Below are 20,558 nucleotides of genomic sequence, written 5' to 3'. Positions count from 1 at the left end.
AATTTGCAGATATTAAAATCTGACTAATTAATGGCTTAAAAGCTACATTTCACTGCAGCTGATTTGTGAAGTTTAGAATGCAAAATAAGTGAGGTATCCGTGTAAAACTTTAAATTAGGCATATCTTATTTTGTCTGCTGAGACTAATTTTGCAAATTAAAAGAAATGTTGCACTTAATGTTGCACTTTTTTCTTCAGTAAATAAAAACATCATTTGAAAACCAGATTTAGTTTTCATTCAGATTATCTTTGATATTAAAATTTCAAATTAAAATCTTAGTTTGGATGCTTTGAATTTATTCAAATGAAGACATCTGCAAGGGATGAAATACTTGAACAAAATCTTCCTCAAGTGTGTTTCCTTAGTTGTATGAATGCCTCCTTCAAAATACTAAAAAGCATGGAGCATTTCAAGGCGTTAAGTTGTCTTCCTGCTCTGACTTACAGCAGATTTGTAATGTGTGCATTTCAGAAAGGTCCCATAGTTGTTTTTCAAGGGTTTAATGATCATTTCTGTCATCTAATATCTTGAAAGACAAATCTGATTCCATATAGAGGGTTTTCTTTTGTTTTGTAAAAAAGCAAAACAAATGATAACTGTGGGATTTATTTTTAAAGCACCACAAATTCACAAAATTTAAACTTTACAGCTGAACTCATAATACAGTAACTAGTACATAAAGGAGCAATAAAACCATTGTCCTCTATTGCATAACATAATGTAACCCGATCTACTCCAAATACCATCAGAATTGCATTACAACGGATTGTTCCACCAGATGCTTTCCTGTAATGCACTTTTAATATTCTTATCATGGCTGTTAGAAAACCAACGGGGAGCATAGGCGCAGCAGCTGAGATATTAATGGTTTTTACTGATCTATTTTGTGGCAGAAGGATGAAGATTAAAGTATGAAAATGATATCATAACACCACACGGGCAGTGAAGAACCGTCTCCAGAGAGCTGCCGTATTACACAGTATCTCCGAGTGAATCTTTGCTGTCGGGAAACATAACACCCAGTCACAATAATTCCTTACAAAACATGCAGAAGAGAATTTAATGTGACTCATTTTAAGTAAGACAATTGATTTATGTAGCGCCTTTAAAGCTAAGGTTCTTCACAGCGAAGTAGCCTTAGTAGTAGATACAGGGATCAAATATGTCAACTTAAAATAAAAGTAATTCAAAAAGTAAAATGAAAAAAGAAACAATGCTGCCCAAATGCTGGTCTAAACCACTGAGAACTTAAAGGAAGGGAGAAAGAGTTCCTGAGCATAGAGACTACATCCGAAAAGGTTGTTACATTTCATTTTAATTGTTGATCCCCGGATCAGTCGTTCTCAGGGACCTGATGGTGGCGTAACACTGATGTGACCCTCAAAAGTGTTCATCACACCGGGTTAATAAATCTGGATTTTAAGTAAAAAAACAAAAACAAAAAAATCAGATCCAGGAAATTATTTTAAACCTTTTTCCACTTTTGTTCTGTAATATGTCCTGTACAATTCAACTGTATAACAAACCAATCTGTGTGGAGGACGATCTTAAAATCAAAAAAAGCTGAACCAACCTCATTGGATAAAGGGGCCCTTCCTTAAACTAAAACTTTGTTTAAAAAATGTGTTTAATTTTAGCATTCAGTCCCCTTTGGTAGGAGTCCTTTAGCATTTTACTTGACAATGTTTGCCCTCTCTACCTTGCAGACATTCTCCAAATCATTGATTGTGAGAACATTTCTTTGTCCAAGGACCTCTTCTCTGACCGTACAGATGTTCTGAAAGATTTAGCTCTAAATTCTGTCTGGGTCTCTCCTATTTATTCTAGATGGATGTGGTGTTTGAATCATTGTTTAGACTGAAAAATAATCCTTGTTTTCAATGTTCAGCTTTCTAGCATTTGGAAGAAAAGAAACCCCAGAGCATAATGCTGCCACCACCATGTTTTACTGTGGTTAAGGTGTTCTTTTGGTGATGCTCAGTGATGTTTCTGTCTCATGTTTATGTGTGGTGTAATCAGACCATTATAATGGAATCTTCCATGTGGTTTTGGAAGTTTTTTTTTTGTTTTTTTTTGAGGGTTTTGGATGTTTTCCAGGAGATAAAAAGCTTCAGTGCTGCTTGCCTTCTCCTTACTTTAAAAAGGATCCTAAAATGTAAAAAAAAAAAAAGAGGGGATTTAGTAGATGTAACTCTACAAAAATGTAATAAATACAGACTGAATTTTGTTTAATAGGTCAATGAGTGGATCTAAAAGTTGTTGTGCAACCACCCTTTCAAGAATTTTAGCAATAAAAAGTTCAGAGATAGGCTTACAACTGCTACCCTGGTCATTTAAAAAAAGATGTTTGAAAATTCCAGAGATTTGTTACTACAGTGTTTTAGTAGCATGAAAGACAGCTTTAAACAGCAACTTAGTAAAAACATCTATAACAAGTATGTCTGAATCAGATAAGTACTCTTTTGCAAGAGTTTTCCCAATCACATTATTGTTGAACATAACCACCAAGTGACTGGATTTAAAGAGCTGTGCCTCGGTGTGTCGTTGGCTCAAGTGGAGCTCCATCTGGCCCACAACAGTAGCAGAGTACTTGTGTACACAACCAAAACAAGCAGGTAAAGGCGAAACATTAAGCGGTCAAGCCGCAAGCAGAGCGACAGCCATTCGGCCTGAGCTGAAGACTCGCTGTCCTCCTGGGAAAAAGCTATTCGAAGGGAAATCAGCTCTTGGAGAAGCCACTCCAGTCCAGAGGGAGGATCCGGGATGTCATTCAGGGACAGAAGATCTTCCTCCAAGGAGCTTTCAAGCTCATAATCTATGGAAAGATAAGAAGATTAAGGTTCAAACAAGTACTGATGAGAATTTAATGCAAACACATGGAATGAACCAAAACGAATGTAGAAGAGCAGGAATCTTGTTTCCTTCAGTTCTTGCAGCCTGAACTTTCCCACCTAAACAGAACATGTCTCCGGTGTTTGATGACTTTGCTGTTATTTGTTGAGTAAAAACAGAAAGGTGTTAGATATCTCTGATGCCCCGCTGACAGGTGATTGGTTTTCAAGCTTATTGCATACCTCCAGGTGTGTTGATGTCAAAGGTTTTGATGGAGGTCAAAGCGCTCTCTGTCAGGCTGTGGCCTGCTGAGCCATACTTGTCCAGCAGGCAGGCAGACAGTGACATTTGCTTGACCTCCTTCTCGCTGTGATGGAGCAGCTTCACCACCAAAATTGACTTGATGAGACTGAGCATCAGCATGGCCATGCACACCACAAAGAACACACCTGGAAGGAGATCAAATCAGAACGGCTCCCTGTTATTTTATGCAGTGGATAAATTATGGTGTGTTGCTGGTTTTCCAGAATAGTTTCTTTATATTTACACTAATATCGTAAATTTGAAAGCATAGTTTGGATTACATTTTCTCTTTACCCTTTTGCCATAGTGGCTTCTAGGAGCCAAACAATAAAATTAACATTTCAGGAAATATGTCATGACACCCATTTTCTTAAATCTAGCTCTCAAAAATTCAATTTTAATTCAATTTATTTATATATCAAAAATAAGTTTTTTAATATTTTATTTCACAAAATAATATTTAGGTTTTTTTTCAGGTTTTTTTTCTGTGTTTTTATTCTTTGAACAAAAATATTTTTTCTTCTTTACTGTTGATGGATTTAATGTTTTTGATTTCTTTATTTTTACCTTTATTTTCAATAATAAGGATGATGATTTCATGCAATTGCTTTGTATTTATTTTTGTATTCCTTTAAATCTTTTTTTATTATTATTATGTTGAAATGTTGAATTTTTTATTTTTCTACTGACTGTATATGTTGCATTGTTTGTTTCTTTTTTTATATATTTTGTCTTGTTTCGTTTTAAAGTTTTACTTCACAAAAACATACTTTTGGGGCATTTGGTCTTTTTTTACTTTCTCATTGTTTGAATGGAAATGTATTTTTGCTATTTATTGCTGATTATTTTTTTAAATGTATAGTTTTTTTTATATTCTGACTTTTTATATTTTCAATCTTTTTGTTTTTTATTTCCAATTTTTGTAATATTTCCATGTGTTATTTATATTTTTTATTTAGAAATATTGTTTTGTTTGTGTGATTGTAATAATTTTTTATTTGTTTGTTTTCCATGCAATTCTTCTTACATGAAACAGTATCTGTTGTTATCTTTCCTTCATCCTGTATTTTGTTTTACTTTTCAACATCTTTTCTGTTTCATTTTGATATTAATGGAGACACAAACTTTTTAAAGCTTTTTGAGTCTTTAAAAAATTTGATTCTGGTTCAACATTGGATTTATCATTGACATTTTATAAACTGCTTTTATAAAGAGCAGTTCCATGTTAATATGCTTTATTACATTCAGTTTGTCTAGACGAAGACATCATTTTGTAAGCTTAAACTTTTTAAGGATTTAAAAATTAATAATTCTATTTATGATTTAAAGAAATAACACATTTCAATCAGCAACTCAGATTTCAACTTTGTACAAATCCATTAATTTGGAAAATAAAATGTTTTTCTCAACAGAGACATGTACCAATGAGTGGAGTCCTGATGGCAGTAGCAGGCAGTTCATCTGTCAGGTTGACCCTGAAGACGGTGTAACCCAGCAGAATGCTGATCTTAAAGGCAATTCTTGTACCGCTGTTCAGAGGCAGATAGAAGCTCACAACGTCCACCAACATGAGGAAGATGCTGGGAATAAGGAGCCCAACCATGTACAGCAGGGGGCGTCGGCGGATCAGCACCTGGACAGAAGATAAGTGCACCGAGTAAGAAACGTAAATTATAGAGGCGCATCTAGTCTATCACACCCAATTCAAAGACAATTTAGATATCTAAACCTCAACTACATCATTTATTAAATGCAACTAAAATATTCAGCACTACAGAAACGCGCAGTGCAGTTCCTCTGGGATTTTCCTAAACAGTTTAACAGTACATATGTTAAACTCCTACATATCTGGCCTAAAATCCAAAGAGTGAAATGAGTTTAAATTAAAACTGCACATGTGATGGCTGATTGCTGGAGACCAATCAGGAATGATGGTGAACCAAGTTAAAAGTAAGTCGCTACTTAAATAAAAAGAAAAAATAACATTGCACAAAGAAAAATGGGCTTTTAAAGCTCAACGTATGTCAAAGTTGATTGGTTTTTTATTATCAGATTTTGAATTGTAACACCCTGCTCTGATTTTTTTTATGTTAGATTGTTGGAGAGTTGAGTATTTCTGTCAGCAGAGGAAGGAGTGATAAACCAAGGTAAGAAAGAATGTAAAAGTGTGAGTACTGCTCTTGTTTTGATTTCCCTACAAGTACTTCAGGGGAGGTGACAATATCAATCCAAAGGGTTTCCTGTTGGTAAAGGGAGGACAGGGTGGGGGGTGTAGCAGGTGAAGGAATTTTGGGAACAAGAGAGACTTTGCATGAAGCCCATGGAAAGGTGGTAATCTTGAGGACCAAGTTAGATGTTTTAAGGAAGATCCAGGATACAGAAAGGCACACGAGGGAAACTTGAAGGAGACGGCACAAACTCCCCCAGGCTAAAAACAAGACAATCTGGCAAAGTGTGTGAGCCCTGCTGGTCCCTTTATGAGAGGCTTGAAAAGCTGGTGGGCTGTAGGTGCAGCAGTAGGAGAGTAAGAGGATGGTTCCAGCCATGATAGAAACAGTGTGATTCTAAATACCCATATACTATTACGTTTAAGCAAATTCTTCATAGATGTTGCAAAAAGAACCAAAAGCTGCAACTCAAAAAAAAAACCTTCTTTATGATCTCCAAGATTTTTTGGGAAGAAATTCTGCATACTGACCAGACAAAAGTGGAACATTTGGTGTAAAATTAACACAGAATTTCAGAAAACAAACACCATACCATTAGTCAAACGTGGTGGTAGTGTAATGCTCTGGGACAGTATTGCTGCTTCAGGACTTGCAATAATTGTTGGAACCATTTATGCCGCTCTCTACTAGGAATCCAGAGGGAGAATGTCCAGCCATCAGTTTATGACTTTAAGCCAAAGCTTGCTTGCTTTGTGTAGCAGAACAATGATCCAAAGTATCAAATTAATTAAATTACTTTATTTATATTCACAACACATTGTGTCTCAAGGCATTTTACAGAGTCAGTTCAGTTGAATCATACAGATTTCAAATCAGGTACATAGATTCCAATTGATCCTAATTCTCAAACAGTCCAGTTAAATTCAGTTTATAGGTTAAAAAGTTTTCGAGTCAGTGACTTGCAGCATTCACTCCTCCTGGATGAGCATGTAGTGACAGTGGGGAGTGTCTTACATTGACTTTGCAGCAATTCCTCATACTGAGAAAGTATTTAGCAAACAGTGGAATAGAAAACTCCCTTTTAACAGGAAGAAACCTCCAGCAGAATCAGAGCCAGGCTCAGTGTGAGTGGCCATCTGCCACAAGCGACTGGGGGTTCGAGAGAACACACAGAAGCACTGATCCAGGAGATCCAGGAGTACTTTCTATGTGAAAGAATAAGAAAAATAAGACCACTTTTAAATGGCTGAAAAAATGGAATGTCAAAGTCGGGACTTAAATCCAATTGAGATGCTGTGGCATGACCCCAGAAAGATGTGTTTAAGGCCATTCCACAACCTCATGCTGGGAATCTTTTCAATGTGACAGAAACAGAACAATTCTGCAAAGTAGAGTGGGCCAAAGTTTCTTTATAGCAACTCACTGCCAGTTACTGTGAACACTTGATGGAAATTGTTGCTGCCTGGGGGTGGCACAACCATCTATTACGTTGAGGGGGCGCTTACCCTTACAGAAATTAGTTTGATGATCTGAAACATTTTTGTGTGCCAAAAAAAGCAAAAACAGACCAAATTTGTAAGGAGGCCTTTTTTTCACAACGCAGTATCTTTCATGTGACATATAATCACACAGGAGCAAAGCTGGAACCAGCCCTACAATATATCAGTCAGCCATGAAATGCTCCATTACTGAGAAGCCTTCATTCTTTGAGCTGAATAAACAGCAGCCATCCTTGCTCTCCACCTGCAATGGACTATGGAGCCATTTTGCTCCCATCTAACAAGAGGTCCATTGATCAGGCAGCCACTGAGACAGTCTCATTATGGTTGCTCACCCTGCCCTGTCTATCAGGTTCTCTCTCCATCCGTCTCCTTGCTTGCCAGAAGCAGCCGCCGCCTCATCATTTGGAATTAGCTCCGTTGCTCAATCCGTGAAGGTCGCAGCCAATTGCTTTACACTATTACACTTCTACATGGTTTTAAAGGCCGACATATGCAGAGCTGCGGTTTGCAACAAGCAATCACAATCATCACAGTGCATTTACTCGCTCTGTTGTAGCAGACAATATGCAATAACCGCTAACATTAGGATTACATTAAATAAGATTACTTTTTAAATGAACCATTTTATTGTCTTTCTTTATAATTACGTTGATAAAAATAGTCTTTGCAGGGTGAAAAACAATGAAGAGGCATGCCTACATACATTGAACTGGATCTGAGCATAGTCTGCATCATCCTGGTGGATCTGCCAGTATTGTGAAGGAATGGACAGCAGTTCCCATTCTCCATCATTCATGAACTCCCTCTTATCGTTAGCTATGTCCTCTGCGCTCCTCCACAGAGCTAGGTTGATTTCTTTCACTACCAAGAGAGAGATAAAACAGGAAGGAAAATAAAACGAGAGGTGAGAAGATGGAAACCCAACAACAGGAAGCAGGAAATGTTTTTCCATTTCGTGTTCTTGCTTTTGTTGCACAGAGCTTGTGAAAGAGCTTGTGTGATAAGCTTTGGTTTGACATATCAGGTTATTACAAGCAAAGTTAACAGAAATCTGTCGAGTTTCTGTCAGTTTCTGCTTCTTAAAGGTAAAGTTTATCCCTAAAATATTTTCTCAAGGCAATTTACATAAAAATGGACAAAACAAAACATAAAATGTGTGTCAGAGGAGTCCTCACAGTCCTTGTGGTATAGTGCTACATTCTACGGTTGGAAGACTGCAGATGTTTGTTCACCTTCACAGGGTCCATAATTCTTTTATGTAGCTCAGCTCTGAGCTGTTTTGCCCCTTCGCCACGTCATACCCCCATTACGCACCTACATGATCCCACTTCATCCCCTACTTCCAGTTTGTACTTATAAACAAATAATTTCATATCCATCTACTTAATCAGTGGCGTATTAGTTTATTTTTTTCTGTTACAGAAAAAAAAAAATCAAATGAAGTTCACATGTGCAAAATTACATGTGAACATGAAAATCAGATGACACAATTTTATGGTTTACACAGGCCTAGCGCCAAAGGGAAGGCTGGGCCCTTTTAATTTGTACAACTATGCAATGTATTACCCAAGACAACCAGCAGAGGGTGCTGTAGGCTATTAAATGGGACTTTGGAGGCGGTAAAGAAGACACTACCGGTCGTGGTTCAAACGGAAGTAGTAATGGCAGTGGAGAGAGAGAAGCTGTGAGTAAAGTTCGATATATTACGTTTTATGTGAGTCAGTTCGGTTTACCAAGATGTCGCTTAGTTGCAAAAGTGCTCGACATGTTCGAACATGTCCGCTCCCACCGCGCTATCAGCCGGCTCGCCTCGCCAGCTGTCATCTGACCAGGCGGTCGAGGGTCGGTAGACCAGGGGAGGACGCCTGTAACCCGGCCCATTGTTTTCATGCTCAGGCTTGGTTTCACCAGTGAATGTAAGTTAAACACATAATTCAGTCAGATGATATCTGATGTAAATGTTTATTTGTTATCATGCTCTACAAATAAATGGATTTAAACTTGGTTCAGGAAGTTATTATGTTGGTGTTTACGTTGTTAAAAGTTTTACCAATAAATTAAGTGGTATTTGTCATCAATATACTTTATTTAGTATTTCTTTTATATCCATGAACATAAATATTAAATTTTAAATATTTAAAATGGCTGATTATTGAGTGAGAATAAAATTAATAGATAATAAAACAAGAACATTAGGGTTAGGGTTAGGGTCTCGGTTGCTAGGTGACATAAGTTACGCTGAGGTAAGGGCAGGAACAGCTGATGAAGGTTAGGCCGTCCAAATTCAAAGGCAATCACCTTCGGCCATTGTGGTTTTGGCGGCCACTCGGGCTACGTAGACCAGTCTTTTGAAGGATGCAGCACCTGAATTTGCCATCCACCAGTGGATGGCATTTAAGGTTTTTGTGGATCCACTCTTTTCACAAACTATCCCAAGGCGGCTGCGGTTCAGGAGAACCAGTCTACACGTACCAAGCAGCTAACTAACTTAAAGTGTCTGAAGTGCTCAGAGTCCCAACATGCCTGGCTGTGGACAGAAACATAACAAATGGCTACATCCTAACCATACTGGCAAATAGAATACAACAACAATTCAAGATGGTACAAATGACAATAAAGCTACCCAACAAACACAACCTACCAGATCACCTAACGTCACTTGTGGATTCGCCGGAGCTGGAAACAGTAAGGTCTTCTTACCTATTGTTCCTGTTGTGGTTAGAGCCAAAGCTAGCAACATCAGTGCTGTCACGTATGCATTACTTGATCCTGGAGGTGATACCAGTCTAGTGTCAGAAGAGTTCACCAAGAAATCCAAGGTCAAAGGCAAGCCTATGAGATTAGACCTTGATACAGTTGGAGGCAGCCTAGAAGGCATATATACTCGAAGTGTTGACCTTGAGATAGATTATTTTCATGATCGCTGCATGTATGTACTTAATGGAGTCAGAACACTAAAATGATTAAACATACAATTTAGCTGTCTTGCCACACCTGATGAAACAGCCAGATGGGATCACTTAGCAGACATCCCTATATTCAGTGTCAACTCCAATGATGTGCACCTCATCATCAGAGCTGAAGAATACCGTGTAGCAGGAGGTAACGACCCATATGCCACTAGAACAGTGCGTGGCTGGGCCATAAATGGGCCAGTTGATCACAGAGAAGGAAAGAACGCCAGAGCCTACTTTCTCAAGTCAGATCACAGTCTGCAAACCCAGGTAGAATGGTTTTGGAAACTTGATGAGCCCACACAAGAGATCAATCTATCAATCAATGACCATAAAGTAATTAAACTGTGGGAAAACGCGGTCTCCACAGAAGGCTCACACTACACCCTGACCATACCTTTTAAGGAAAAAACCGTGACACTACCAAACAACATCAACTTAGCTACACGCAGATGGCGACTACTGGAATGCAGACTAACAAAAAACCCAGACCTGAAAGAGAAGTATGTGCGGTTCTTGTGGTGGAAAGACCACAATCCTAAAAATGAAATAGTTACTTACTGCATAACGTCCCACCTCTTTGGTGGGGTATGGTCTCCAAACACAGCAAGTGTTGCATCATGTCAGCCAACTTAACATATGGTACTTCCATAAACTCACAGGTCATTCTGGAGCTGAGAGGGTGCTTGCAGAGATTAGGCAATCCTTCTGGATTGTCAGAGGTCGCGTCGCAGTGAAATGAGTCCTAGCAGTGTGTACCTTGCAAAAGGCAAAGAGCTCGAATCAGTACACAGTACAGATCAACCTACCCGTTGATCATGTGACTCCAAGTCATCCACCTTTCACTAGCATTGGAATTGATTATTTTGGTCCCATTACCATCAAGAGAGGACTTACTGAGGTGAAGAGATATGGCTCCCTGTTCACCTGCCTAACAACCAGGGCTATTCATCAGGAAGTAGCACATACCTTGGACACAGATTCGTTCATAAATGCTTTTCAATGTTTCATGGCTCATCGTGGGACACCTCAATTAATACGCTCACACAATGGGACAAACTTTGTCGGCGCTCATCATGAATTGCAGAAGGCTCTGAATAAATTGAACCAACAAAGGATTGCAGAACTACTCCAACAAGAAACACAGTGGAAGTTTAACCCCCCTGCAGCTTCACACAGGGGAGGTGTATGGGAGTGGTAGATTCGTTCGGTGCGTTCAATTCTCATGAGTATTGCCGGACAGCAGGTTTTGGATGATGAAGGGTTAACAACACTTTTGTGAATCATTGAAACGATTGTCAATGGAAGACCCCTAACAAAGCTTTCTGAGGACCCTATAGATGGTCAACCTTTGACTCCCAATGATTTGCTTCTCCTGAGAGCTGAGTGCGCTCTACTGTCTGGCCACTTCATAAAGGAGGATCTGTATCATTGACGCTGGCACCAAATCCAATATTTGGCAGATGTTTTCTGGACCCGTTGGCTGAAAGAGTATTTGCCTAGCCTGCAGAGATGGTACCACCATACCAGAAACTATCAGGTCGTTAGATCCGGTACTGGTCCTGCATGAATCCACACCTCGCAGCCAGTGACTGTTTGGTTTGGTCACTGGAGTCAGCGTTGGACCTGATGGTCTGGTACGGTCAGTGCAAGTGAAGACGCACACAAGTACTTATACCCAACCCATAAACAAGCTATGTTTGCTAGAAGGAAATATGGACAATTAGGCTTCACATAGCTTGAGCTTGTTTTTTTTTTTGTTTTTTTGATAGTTGCAAACATGACTTTCACATAACTTTATGTTTAAGATTACTGTAAACTGTTAGTCATTAGCCTACTCTAAGTATGTTCCTCAATATGTGATTCTAAAAGTGACTAAGTTGTACCTGAAGTTTACTAGTCTTCAAGAGTTATTTACTAGAGTAGTTAGTTGTTCACCAATTTTACTTAGAGGACCATCAGTTGAGGTCATCGTGGCTAGGATGTTGGATTCTCTCCTGCCATTCCACCAGGGGGCTCCATAGTTTGTTGCATTGATGTTTTAGGGGCTCGAAAAAGAAAACCGAACGTTCCGGGTGGGAACCGGAAGTGGTATTTCTGCTGTTAAAACAAGTAAGAAATTGAGCTAAAGCCATCAGATTACTTCTATCTTGCCTTCCAATACATTGCCCAACGTGATGAGTGTATTTTGAATACTGTAAACAGCTTAGAAATGTATTGTTTTGTATTAGCCTTAAGTTACAGCTAACAGCTAATAGCATTATGCTAGGAATGTCTATTGAACAGTATGGTTTAACCTCCTAAGGCCCAAGGTGTTTTTTTTACATACATTTTTTATTTTTCTTTGCTCTTTGGGTGTATTGGAACCTAATTAGAATAAAAACTAAGGATCATCTTTTGATATTATGTAATTTTGGAGAAAAACACAGTCCACATATGTGGATTCCGGTTCCGAATTTCCACAAAACACAATACAGTTCCTTCTGTGTAATACAGTGAAAAACTCTTTATTTCAACTTTGAACACAGCACTTTTTTCCTGACTGTTTTGGATGTATTAAAAACACATACATGCATATTTTCTAAACAAATGGCAACCAGCAGACAGTGGCAGGATGGCATTGTATGCCTGTAACAAAATACTAAACATTCAAATCATTTTAAATTGTCACTGTTGCATCAGAAGACAAATGTGTTTTGAACATCATAGTGAAAAAACTCAAAATCTTCATAGTATGGCTTTGTGATATTTTGCATTGGTAATGTAAAAAGTGAACATATACAATATACTGCGATCCCTGCAGACAGAAGGACCCAGTCTGCTTGGAGCAGGAACGTGGCTAATCACTCATATTCTCTCTCTCTCTCACTCACTCACTCACTCACTCACTCACTCACTCACACACACACACACACACACAGTAATAATGTCAAAAAATGTCATAATGTGTACATGTACACTCTAGGAACATGTACACCGCTTGAGAATCACTGCCATCACTTATGTGTGAAAGGCTGAGTAACGGTTGCACTTGGTTTGCAAGCACAAGAACACTTTACAGGTCACACAATGCACTCGGGTTCTTCCAGTGCAGCCTGGTAGTCTGCACCGCATTGCATTCTTCAGACTAATCATCTCTGGGAGGTGGGCATTAGCCCTCCTGCGGACCAAAACATGAGGCAACTCCGTTGCATGACGTTTTACCCCCTGACTTGAATCTTCTTCCTCTGACTGTGTCCAAAGGTTCAGCAAATATAGCATGGTCTTTCCGGTAAAGTAGCCAGCTGTTGGCTAAAGCCAGATCTGTGAAATGCATTATCATCCGCATTGTCCATTTCTTGGTACGGGTGCTCATTCAATAGTAACTAATCATTCTGTCAATCAAATCAACTCCACCCATCTTGAGGTTGTACTCACGGACAATGCTGGGTAGCGAGACAGTGACATATTGTTTCAATTTCTTGTCCCAGTGCTGGCAGGTGTCTTCAGGTTGTGTACCATGAACAACAGACATCATCAATACAGTTTTGCTGTCAAACCACTTAACGACACACAACTTTCCATCTTCAGTGGAAACTTCTGAGGTGGTACCTCTTCCTGCATCTTTCATGGCTTTGTTACTGGGTAACTTATCCTGTGCTCCAGTGAGCCTGTTCTTCATTATTGTACCAGTTATGTACAGCTCCTTCTCCATCATTTGCTGTGCACCTTTGATGGTGGTGAAGAAACAGTTGCAATACACTTTTGTGCCATGATGCCTTGCAGCCTTGCAGAATCCGATCCAGAAAAGGCTTCACCTTCCAGAATTTGTCCAAAACCCTCATCGTCTGGCACATTATCATCAATCACCATTTTTATTGACCCTCTCAATTTGAAGAATCTGGCATGCGTGAATTTGTCAGTGATGGCAGTGATTTTCAATGCTATGGACCAGTACATTCTAATGGTTGGGTAGCGGAGGCAGGATATCAAAATGCAGGCACCAGAAAAGTGGTATACTTCATCTACTGTCATGTTGAAGGGGTCCCCACTCTTAGAAAGTGACATAGCATTAGAGCATTCTGAAATCAGTGTAATCAAATCTCTATCTATCTACTGTTCAAAATAGTCTAATGGGGTCCAGCCATGTCTCTCTAGATCAGTTTCATCCTGATGCTGATACTCTGCAAGGTTTGGCGTCAACGGAGTAGCCTTCCAGCGCATTTCACGTCCTGCACAACCAAAATATTACCACTACCATTTACAGTATTTGGAGTAAGTTACATTTTTACTCATGTAAGAAACTGAATTGTATTGGTGCATTGATAATAATTACCTTGTTTGGACTCTCCTCGGTTTTTGGTTTGGCTTGGTGCTGGTGTTGACTCTTCCAAGTCCACTTCTGAGCTATCGGCCTTAACCTCTTGAGTTTGGTTGCGATGCCTAGGAGTGCCGGAGGAACCTGTACCTGACTCTTTCCCTGTGCATGAACCTGTCAACAAGTATTGTAAATATCCATCTGCGATTCTAGCCCTCAGGTCTGAACTGCTTTAAACAAACAAATGTCTAGTGGATCTTGGCTAACCATTATCTACACAACGGAGACGTTTTTATCCTGTGCTGTGGTGAGTGGTTTCAGGAATGGGGTCCTCATCTTTACTACTGTCACCTTTATTCTCACTGCTGCTTTGCTCCTGTGGTGATGGTTTGTAATTCTCATCCGGGATTGGATCATCGTTGTCGGACAAGTCCAAATCTGAGTTGTCTCCATTGATTAACCCAAGTAACTCCAATGCTCTTTGCACAGAAAAACGTGCTGTAAATATAAACATAACATCAAAAACAGATCAATGTAAATTATGAATGCAGATGCATTATTTATTTATTTTATTGGACTATGTGGGTCTACAGTTTTTTTAGCTGCACTAGAGTTAGTTGTAAGCTATTTTACATGTGCATATTTTACCATCATTTTCAACCTAACTAATTGATGTATGGAGTATGCATTAAGTCATTAAGTAATTAAATGGTTATTTGTTTCATTGGAAAGATGTGCAGCTTTTTGGTTGCATCAGAGTTAGCTTTTTTCTCATTTTACATGTGTGCCTGTTTACTAGCATATTAGCCCTTCTGAGGAGCATCAGTCCACAGGTACACGTATGTGTACTTCATGTTTAGCAACAAACTAAAGTAGTTATTTTTACACTTTTTTACAAATTTGAATGCCATGAAAAATGTACAATGGTTTTATAAATATCTAAATCAGAATAAGCCATGAAATGTGACAGAAGTACTTACGAGGTCAATGTTTGTTTATGGAGCTGCCACCAGCATGATCCATTGTGTTTGCCACCATTTTGGATTTTGACCATAGTGTGTTGGGCCAATGTTACCAGGTGAGAAATGTAGGATTATCGTACTAGAGACATAAAATTATCGTATTTCGAGGGAAATTATCGTACACTCGTCATAACCAAAATAACAAGTCTGTTGATGTGTTGAATAGCGTCTAACAGACACTCGCAGCTTTGAGGCGTCAGAACGGAATGGATTTATCAACAGCTGCAGCCCCACAGTGCCGGGCTCTGCTTCTTCTTCTTCTTTTCTTTTTTTCTTTTCCTCAATCATGGGCACAGTGGACTATTCAGCCAATCATGGCCGTTGTTCAGAGGCCAACGCATCACCTCACACGTAGGTCACATTTAGAAAAGCACGATTGGCTGGAATTTCCAGCATTTGTTTCCGAATCCGGACACAGATGCCTTCAAGGTTCACAAAAAAACGCATGTGGCTGCTAAGCCATAGGAGGTTAATACTGATAGGTTAAATGCTCCAATGTGTTCAGGGATAAATCATATCTGGGTATAAGGTCTGTGATTTAATTCCTCCATAGATCTTGAGTTTCATATGTTCATATGACATTTTTTGTAAAGGTCTAATTTGTGGTTTAATTTTGTGTTTATTTGAAGGTCTCGGAATATTAAAGGCTGTAATTCCTTATACGTTTACAGTTTAACTGGCCTGTCCGTGCAATTCACTAGGCAATAAACAACCACTACAACAATAACAACCACTTACGTTATTCGTAACAGCAGTGCTGATTAGTTTGTAAGATTTCTGCAACATATGAGATAAACTAAAGTTTATGCAAACCTGAGCATAATTACTAAGCATTTTCTGGTGACTGATGCACACTTACATATCACTGTCTAAGTCATTATTCTTTATTCAGTATTAATAAACAACATGGTTATTTAATTTGAAAGGCTACATAAATGTGTATTTACATATCTATATTAAATAAAAATACTGTTTACTGACAGCCCCCCCCCCCCCCCCCCCCCCCCCCCCCCCCATAAAAAAAATAGCCACAGCCCCTCCAGCTAAATTCCTCTGGAGCTGGGTCTGGGTTTACAGATGGTGTAGTGAAACATGGTAAAACATGTGATTTCCCACATGTGTTTTAACAGTTTACTTATTTTTCACTTACAGAGAAAAAATACGCAAATTCACATGTACAAAATTACATGGTAAATCATGTGCTGTCTCACATGGGTTTTATATCACAGGTAACATGTGGAACCTTGTGTGGTACAATAAATGGCTTTCCACACCTATTTCACATGTGGAACACGTGTTTTACCACATGTAAAAAAATTTATTGTGTTATAATGTGTGAGGCATGTGGGAAACTGTTTTCTCACCTGTGTTTTACTAGGGTTAGGGTTAGGGGTTAGGGTTAGGCTACATGTGCGTTCCACATGTAGAAAACCACATGAGAAACACATGGTTCTTACTTGTGTTTCACGTATAGAAAACTGCACGTGTTCCATGTGGGAAACATGTTCAATGTATATCAACATTTAAAATAAAAACTGAAAGCCTTGCACTGCTCATCTTGGTGGCTGCCTCACTGTTTCCCACCTCTGCTAGATGTAGAAAGCTTTGGCAGCTGTGTTCTTCATAATTATCTTATTTACATAAGTTACTGCTGTTAATGTCCATGGTTGAAATATCTTTTGTCTTCCAAACAGCCTGTCCTATGACAACAACTGATTCAACTGTCTGTTAGCTACATAAACGACCACAGGTCCCCTTTAGAAGTTAGAGGCAAACCTGAGTGAAGCCAGCTGCGAAAGGTGAGGCTGCAGTTCTGCGTGTCGAAAGGAAAGGCGTACATCTCCAGGCTGCACGCCAGCACCGCCTGGATCGGCCGGTAGTTCTTCACAGAGCCAGAGGAGTTGACGTAAACGTAGGGGATCAGAGGGGACTTTCCTTCTTTCACACTAACAGAAATGCATGAAACAGAGGAATTGGCCCGATTATTTGTCTCCATACCTCACCTTTTAGCTTTAGTTTAAGTTTTAGCATTGGCCTTTTAGCATTGAACTTGGCCTGGAACATGTAGCACCTGGTGTACTTTATTTACGCGGAGAGCTCCTTGTGAACTGCCCTCAGACAGTATAAAGACCGTGTGCTCTTCTATTTAACATCTGACGGTAAACATATATAGATCCCTGGAAATCTTATCAAGAGACAAAAGCACAATAATCCAATAAATAAATCTTTACTTAAACACATATTTATATTTACAATCATTTGAATACAAATGCAATAAAAAGATTTAAGAATTAAAAAATGCATAAATTGTGTTAATATTTTGTTAAATTCACAGTATTTAAATATCAGAATCTGATCAAATTTGTATGTCTTTTCTGTTATAAAAGTTAACAAACACTTATGTTTGCTCTGATTTTGTCTAAATTTCAGAACAAAAACTTCCAGGTTTTCCACAAAGTAACTCCTAATTAGCACTTTTGCTGCAGCTTAGATTCTAATTCACTACCAACTTTTATGCCATTAGCTATTTTTTTAAGCATTCAGCAAATTTAATTTCTTAATAAATATTAATAATAATAGATTTAGCATTAGCCATTAGAATCACGTTTCTTTTAATTGAGGCAAACAGAGGTCATCTTGAAATATTTCATCATTTATGTTAGAAATATGTTGTAATCACAGAAGATGAGGAGCAGAGGTGCACAACAAAAATATTATTCGTACAATTCAGCGACGATGATATCTGGTACCCATATAGCATCAGAAGAGAGTGAGAGCTCAGTGATTCCATCAAAGTCCTCCGGGTCCCAAACAAGGAATTCATCCTTCCAAATCTGAAAACAGCAGACGTTAGATTTCTTTTAAAGGCAGGGAAAACATCTGCTATCCTAAACCTAACAATGAAAAACAAACTAAACAACCTACCTGTCTGTACCAAATGCTTGTAGTAATGGTCTGAGTCTTCCCATCCTGGGAAACAGAAAACTCAGTTATTGCCATTATAGATATAAGATCCATTTATAGTTTGACTTATTAAAACAACAATTTCAAATGAAAACCCTTTAGTTATTGGTTAACTTCAAAACAAATATGGACATAAAAACTAATTATTAAATCTGGTTGGTAATACACGTAACAGCCATTACTTTCCCAGAACTTACAGGTAACCTATATTGAAGTTATATTCTATTTTAAACAACTCGAACATTTCTTTCTTAAACTTACAGGTTGCTTTTGCTGAAGTTAAACGTTACTTTCTGAAAACCAAGGGTTACTTTCTAGAACTTAGAGGTTATGTTCTAGAACTGGAGAATACATTCGCTGAACTTTCAGGTTACTTTCAGGAATTTGCATGTTTTTTTTTTTCTTGAGGTAGAGGTTGTGTTTGGTGTATTTTCAAGTTGTTTTCATATAACATCCAGACTACAGTAACAGAATCAACATATTACTTTGTGGAACCTAATGGCTACTTGCTTGTTACTTAAGTAGAACTTAAATAGTTTCTTAAAGAACATAAACATTACTTTCTTGAACTTATAGGTTACATTACAAGATGTATTGATACTTTCTGGAACTTAAAGGTTATGTTCAATGAACTTAGATTCCATTTTGCAGAACACAAAATAAGAAATATTTTTTTTAGAACTTGCAGGTCACTTTAACTGAACTGTCAGGTTACTTTACAAAACTTTTGGGTTATTTTCACAAAACTCACTGGTTACTTTTCCAGAACTTAATGGAACCTTCTGGAAATTACAGGTTACTTTTACTGTACTTAATTGCTGCTCAACATTGAGGTGATTTCCTGAAGCTTACTGGTTACTTTCGCTGAATCAAATGGTTACATCCAGAGGGTTACTTTGGTAATATTTTTTGTCTGAAAATCATATTTTTTGTCAAAAAATGCACAATTGTTTGGATTTTTTCTTCTGAAACTTGAAATGAAAAAATTTGCACATGTTTATAAAGTGTTTGGCACAATAATTTTTTTATAAATACTCTTCAGCCAGTAGAAGAAGATACTTATTATTATTATTCAGCAACGTAAACTAAACCTGTTGAAGTTGACATACCACGTCGAGGACAGACTGCAGTATGAGGTCTATATAGACAGTGGTAGAACTGGTCCAGTTGTGAACAGGTCGAACGCCACAGTCATATTTCCTCAAGAGAGTTCTGGTCAGCTGGTTCAGAGTGGATCTCTTTGGCTTCTCTGGCACACATTCAGCCAGATAAACTACAAGGTAAAAAAGATAACTCAACAAAGGTACCTGATAGCTAAAAGAAATAAGAATATTTGTCCATTATATTTGTAAATTTGGTTAGTGACTTTGAATGGTGACTTTTTAAAATAGGGTCATAGAGGTAGGGTGTCATGATTCACTCATGTCTGGGTCTTCAGTTAAGATATTCTTGCAGGCTTCCTTTATGCAGAAACATAAACTCAAGCTAACTGCTTTTATAGGCAAAGCATATTCACCAATTTGTTTCTGGAGTTTTAGGCAAAATAAGACGTTATATGGACTATTTTGGGTTGCTGCTTTATGCTTTTTGATGCTTGTTTGATATAATGATCAGTCACTTTCATTGTGCTGCATGGAGAAAGTAGAAGCTGCCACCTTAACAAATAGAGTTGATGGTGTAAAGCAAAATATAAATGCTTCCACACAACAGCTCGAAAGTTTGTACTTAAATTATTCATAGGATGCTTTTCCATAAGAATTTTAAGGTGTACTAAACGAGAGCAGTTTTATATTTCCACGTGTTCCTGTCTGTTTATATTACACGGTACTTACTAGATTAACCACCATGTGAATGTTTAAGGAAACAACATGACAATAAAAAGAAGTCAAACATTTCTGTGAAGAAGCTCTGCATCTAAAACCCAACCACTAAATACTCCTTTAACAGGCTCATGCCCACAAATTGCAATTTCTCTGAGCTCAAAATACAGTCTTACCTGAGAAAAGCAGCACGCTCCAAACCAGAGACATAATTTGAAAACCAGCCATCCAGAAGTCAGATTTTATCCAAGAGTCACATCCAAATGTTTGCCCTGTTTGAGCAAATAAGTTCAGCTGTAGTGGAACTGAGTGACGGGCAGGAACAATCAGCGGGTTCTTGCAGACATTTTGGTTTGGACTCGTATTGATTTCCCACAGCGCTGGTAAGATGATACGTATGATAGTGGAACATGCAGAGGAGAAAAAGCCCAGGTTTGCTTTGTGCTGGTTCAGTACCTCAGCTTATCGGATCATTTAGGAAGATGTTTGTGCAGACGTTTTACACAGCTCCACATGGATACAAGAAATAATAAGGAAGGATGAGTTCAGCAGTAAGGCTGGGAAATACGGTCACTCAGACATTTCCACAAAACTGATGACATGTGCAATCATTTTAGCAATTTACCGGAACAGCTACTCCATGGCACCGTCTTGAATATTCTACTACTCTGTGCTATTTTAATTAAATTTCAGGA

At 38.4% G+C, this 20,558-nt stretch overlaps 1 protein-coding gene across 1 annotated transcript; it reads right to left on the bottom strand.

Moving 5' to 3' along the window:
* Positions 1-2,203: 2,203 nt before the first annotated feature.
* htr3b (5-hydroxytryptamine (serotonin) receptor 3B) lies at positions 2,204-20,171 on the bottom strand. The gene is made up of 9 exons (XM_047379725.1): positions 20,040-20,171; positions 19,153-19,316; positions 18,005-18,049; positions 17,804-17,913; positions 16,856-17,025; positions 7,510-7,667; positions 4,559-4,769; positions 3,076-3,282; positions 2,204-2,816 (listed from the first exon to the last, which is right to left on the bottom strand). Exons 1-9 carry the CDS (start codon positions 20,089-20,091, stop codon positions 2,551-2,553), a joined length of 1,383 nt encoding a protein of 460 aa, XP_047235681.1. The 5' UTR covers positions 20,092-20,171; the 3' UTR covers positions 2,204-2,550.
* Positions 20,172-20,558: the final 387 nt, after the last annotated feature.

The sequence above is a fragment of the Girardinichthys multiradiatus genome, chromosome 11 (genome assembly GCF_021462225.1).
Source record: "Girardinichthys multiradiatus isolate DD_20200921_A chromosome 11, DD_fGirMul_XY1, whole genome shotgun sequence".
Taxonomy (NCBI): domain Eukaryota; kingdom Metazoa; phylum Chordata; class Actinopteri; order Cyprinodontiformes; family Goodeidae; genus Girardinichthys; species Girardinichthys multiradiatus.
This window is presented reverse-complemented; position numbering and strand designations above follow the sequence as displayed.

Excerpts from the sequence above, each read along its gene's own strand:
- htr3b (XM_047379725.1), bottom strand. The coding sequence starts at position 20,091 with ATGGCTGGTTTTCAAATTATGTCTCTGGTTTGGAGCGTGCTGCTTTTC. Across the intron at positions 17,026-17,803 it reads GATATCATCGTCGCTGAATT|TGTGAAAGAAGGAAAGTCCC; the intron begins GTACGAATAATA and ends CATTTCTGTTAG. Across the intron at positions 3,283-4,558 it reads CATCAGGACTCCACTCATTG|GTGTGTTCTTTGTGGTGTGC; the intron begins GTACATGTCTCT and ends ATCTCCTTCCAG.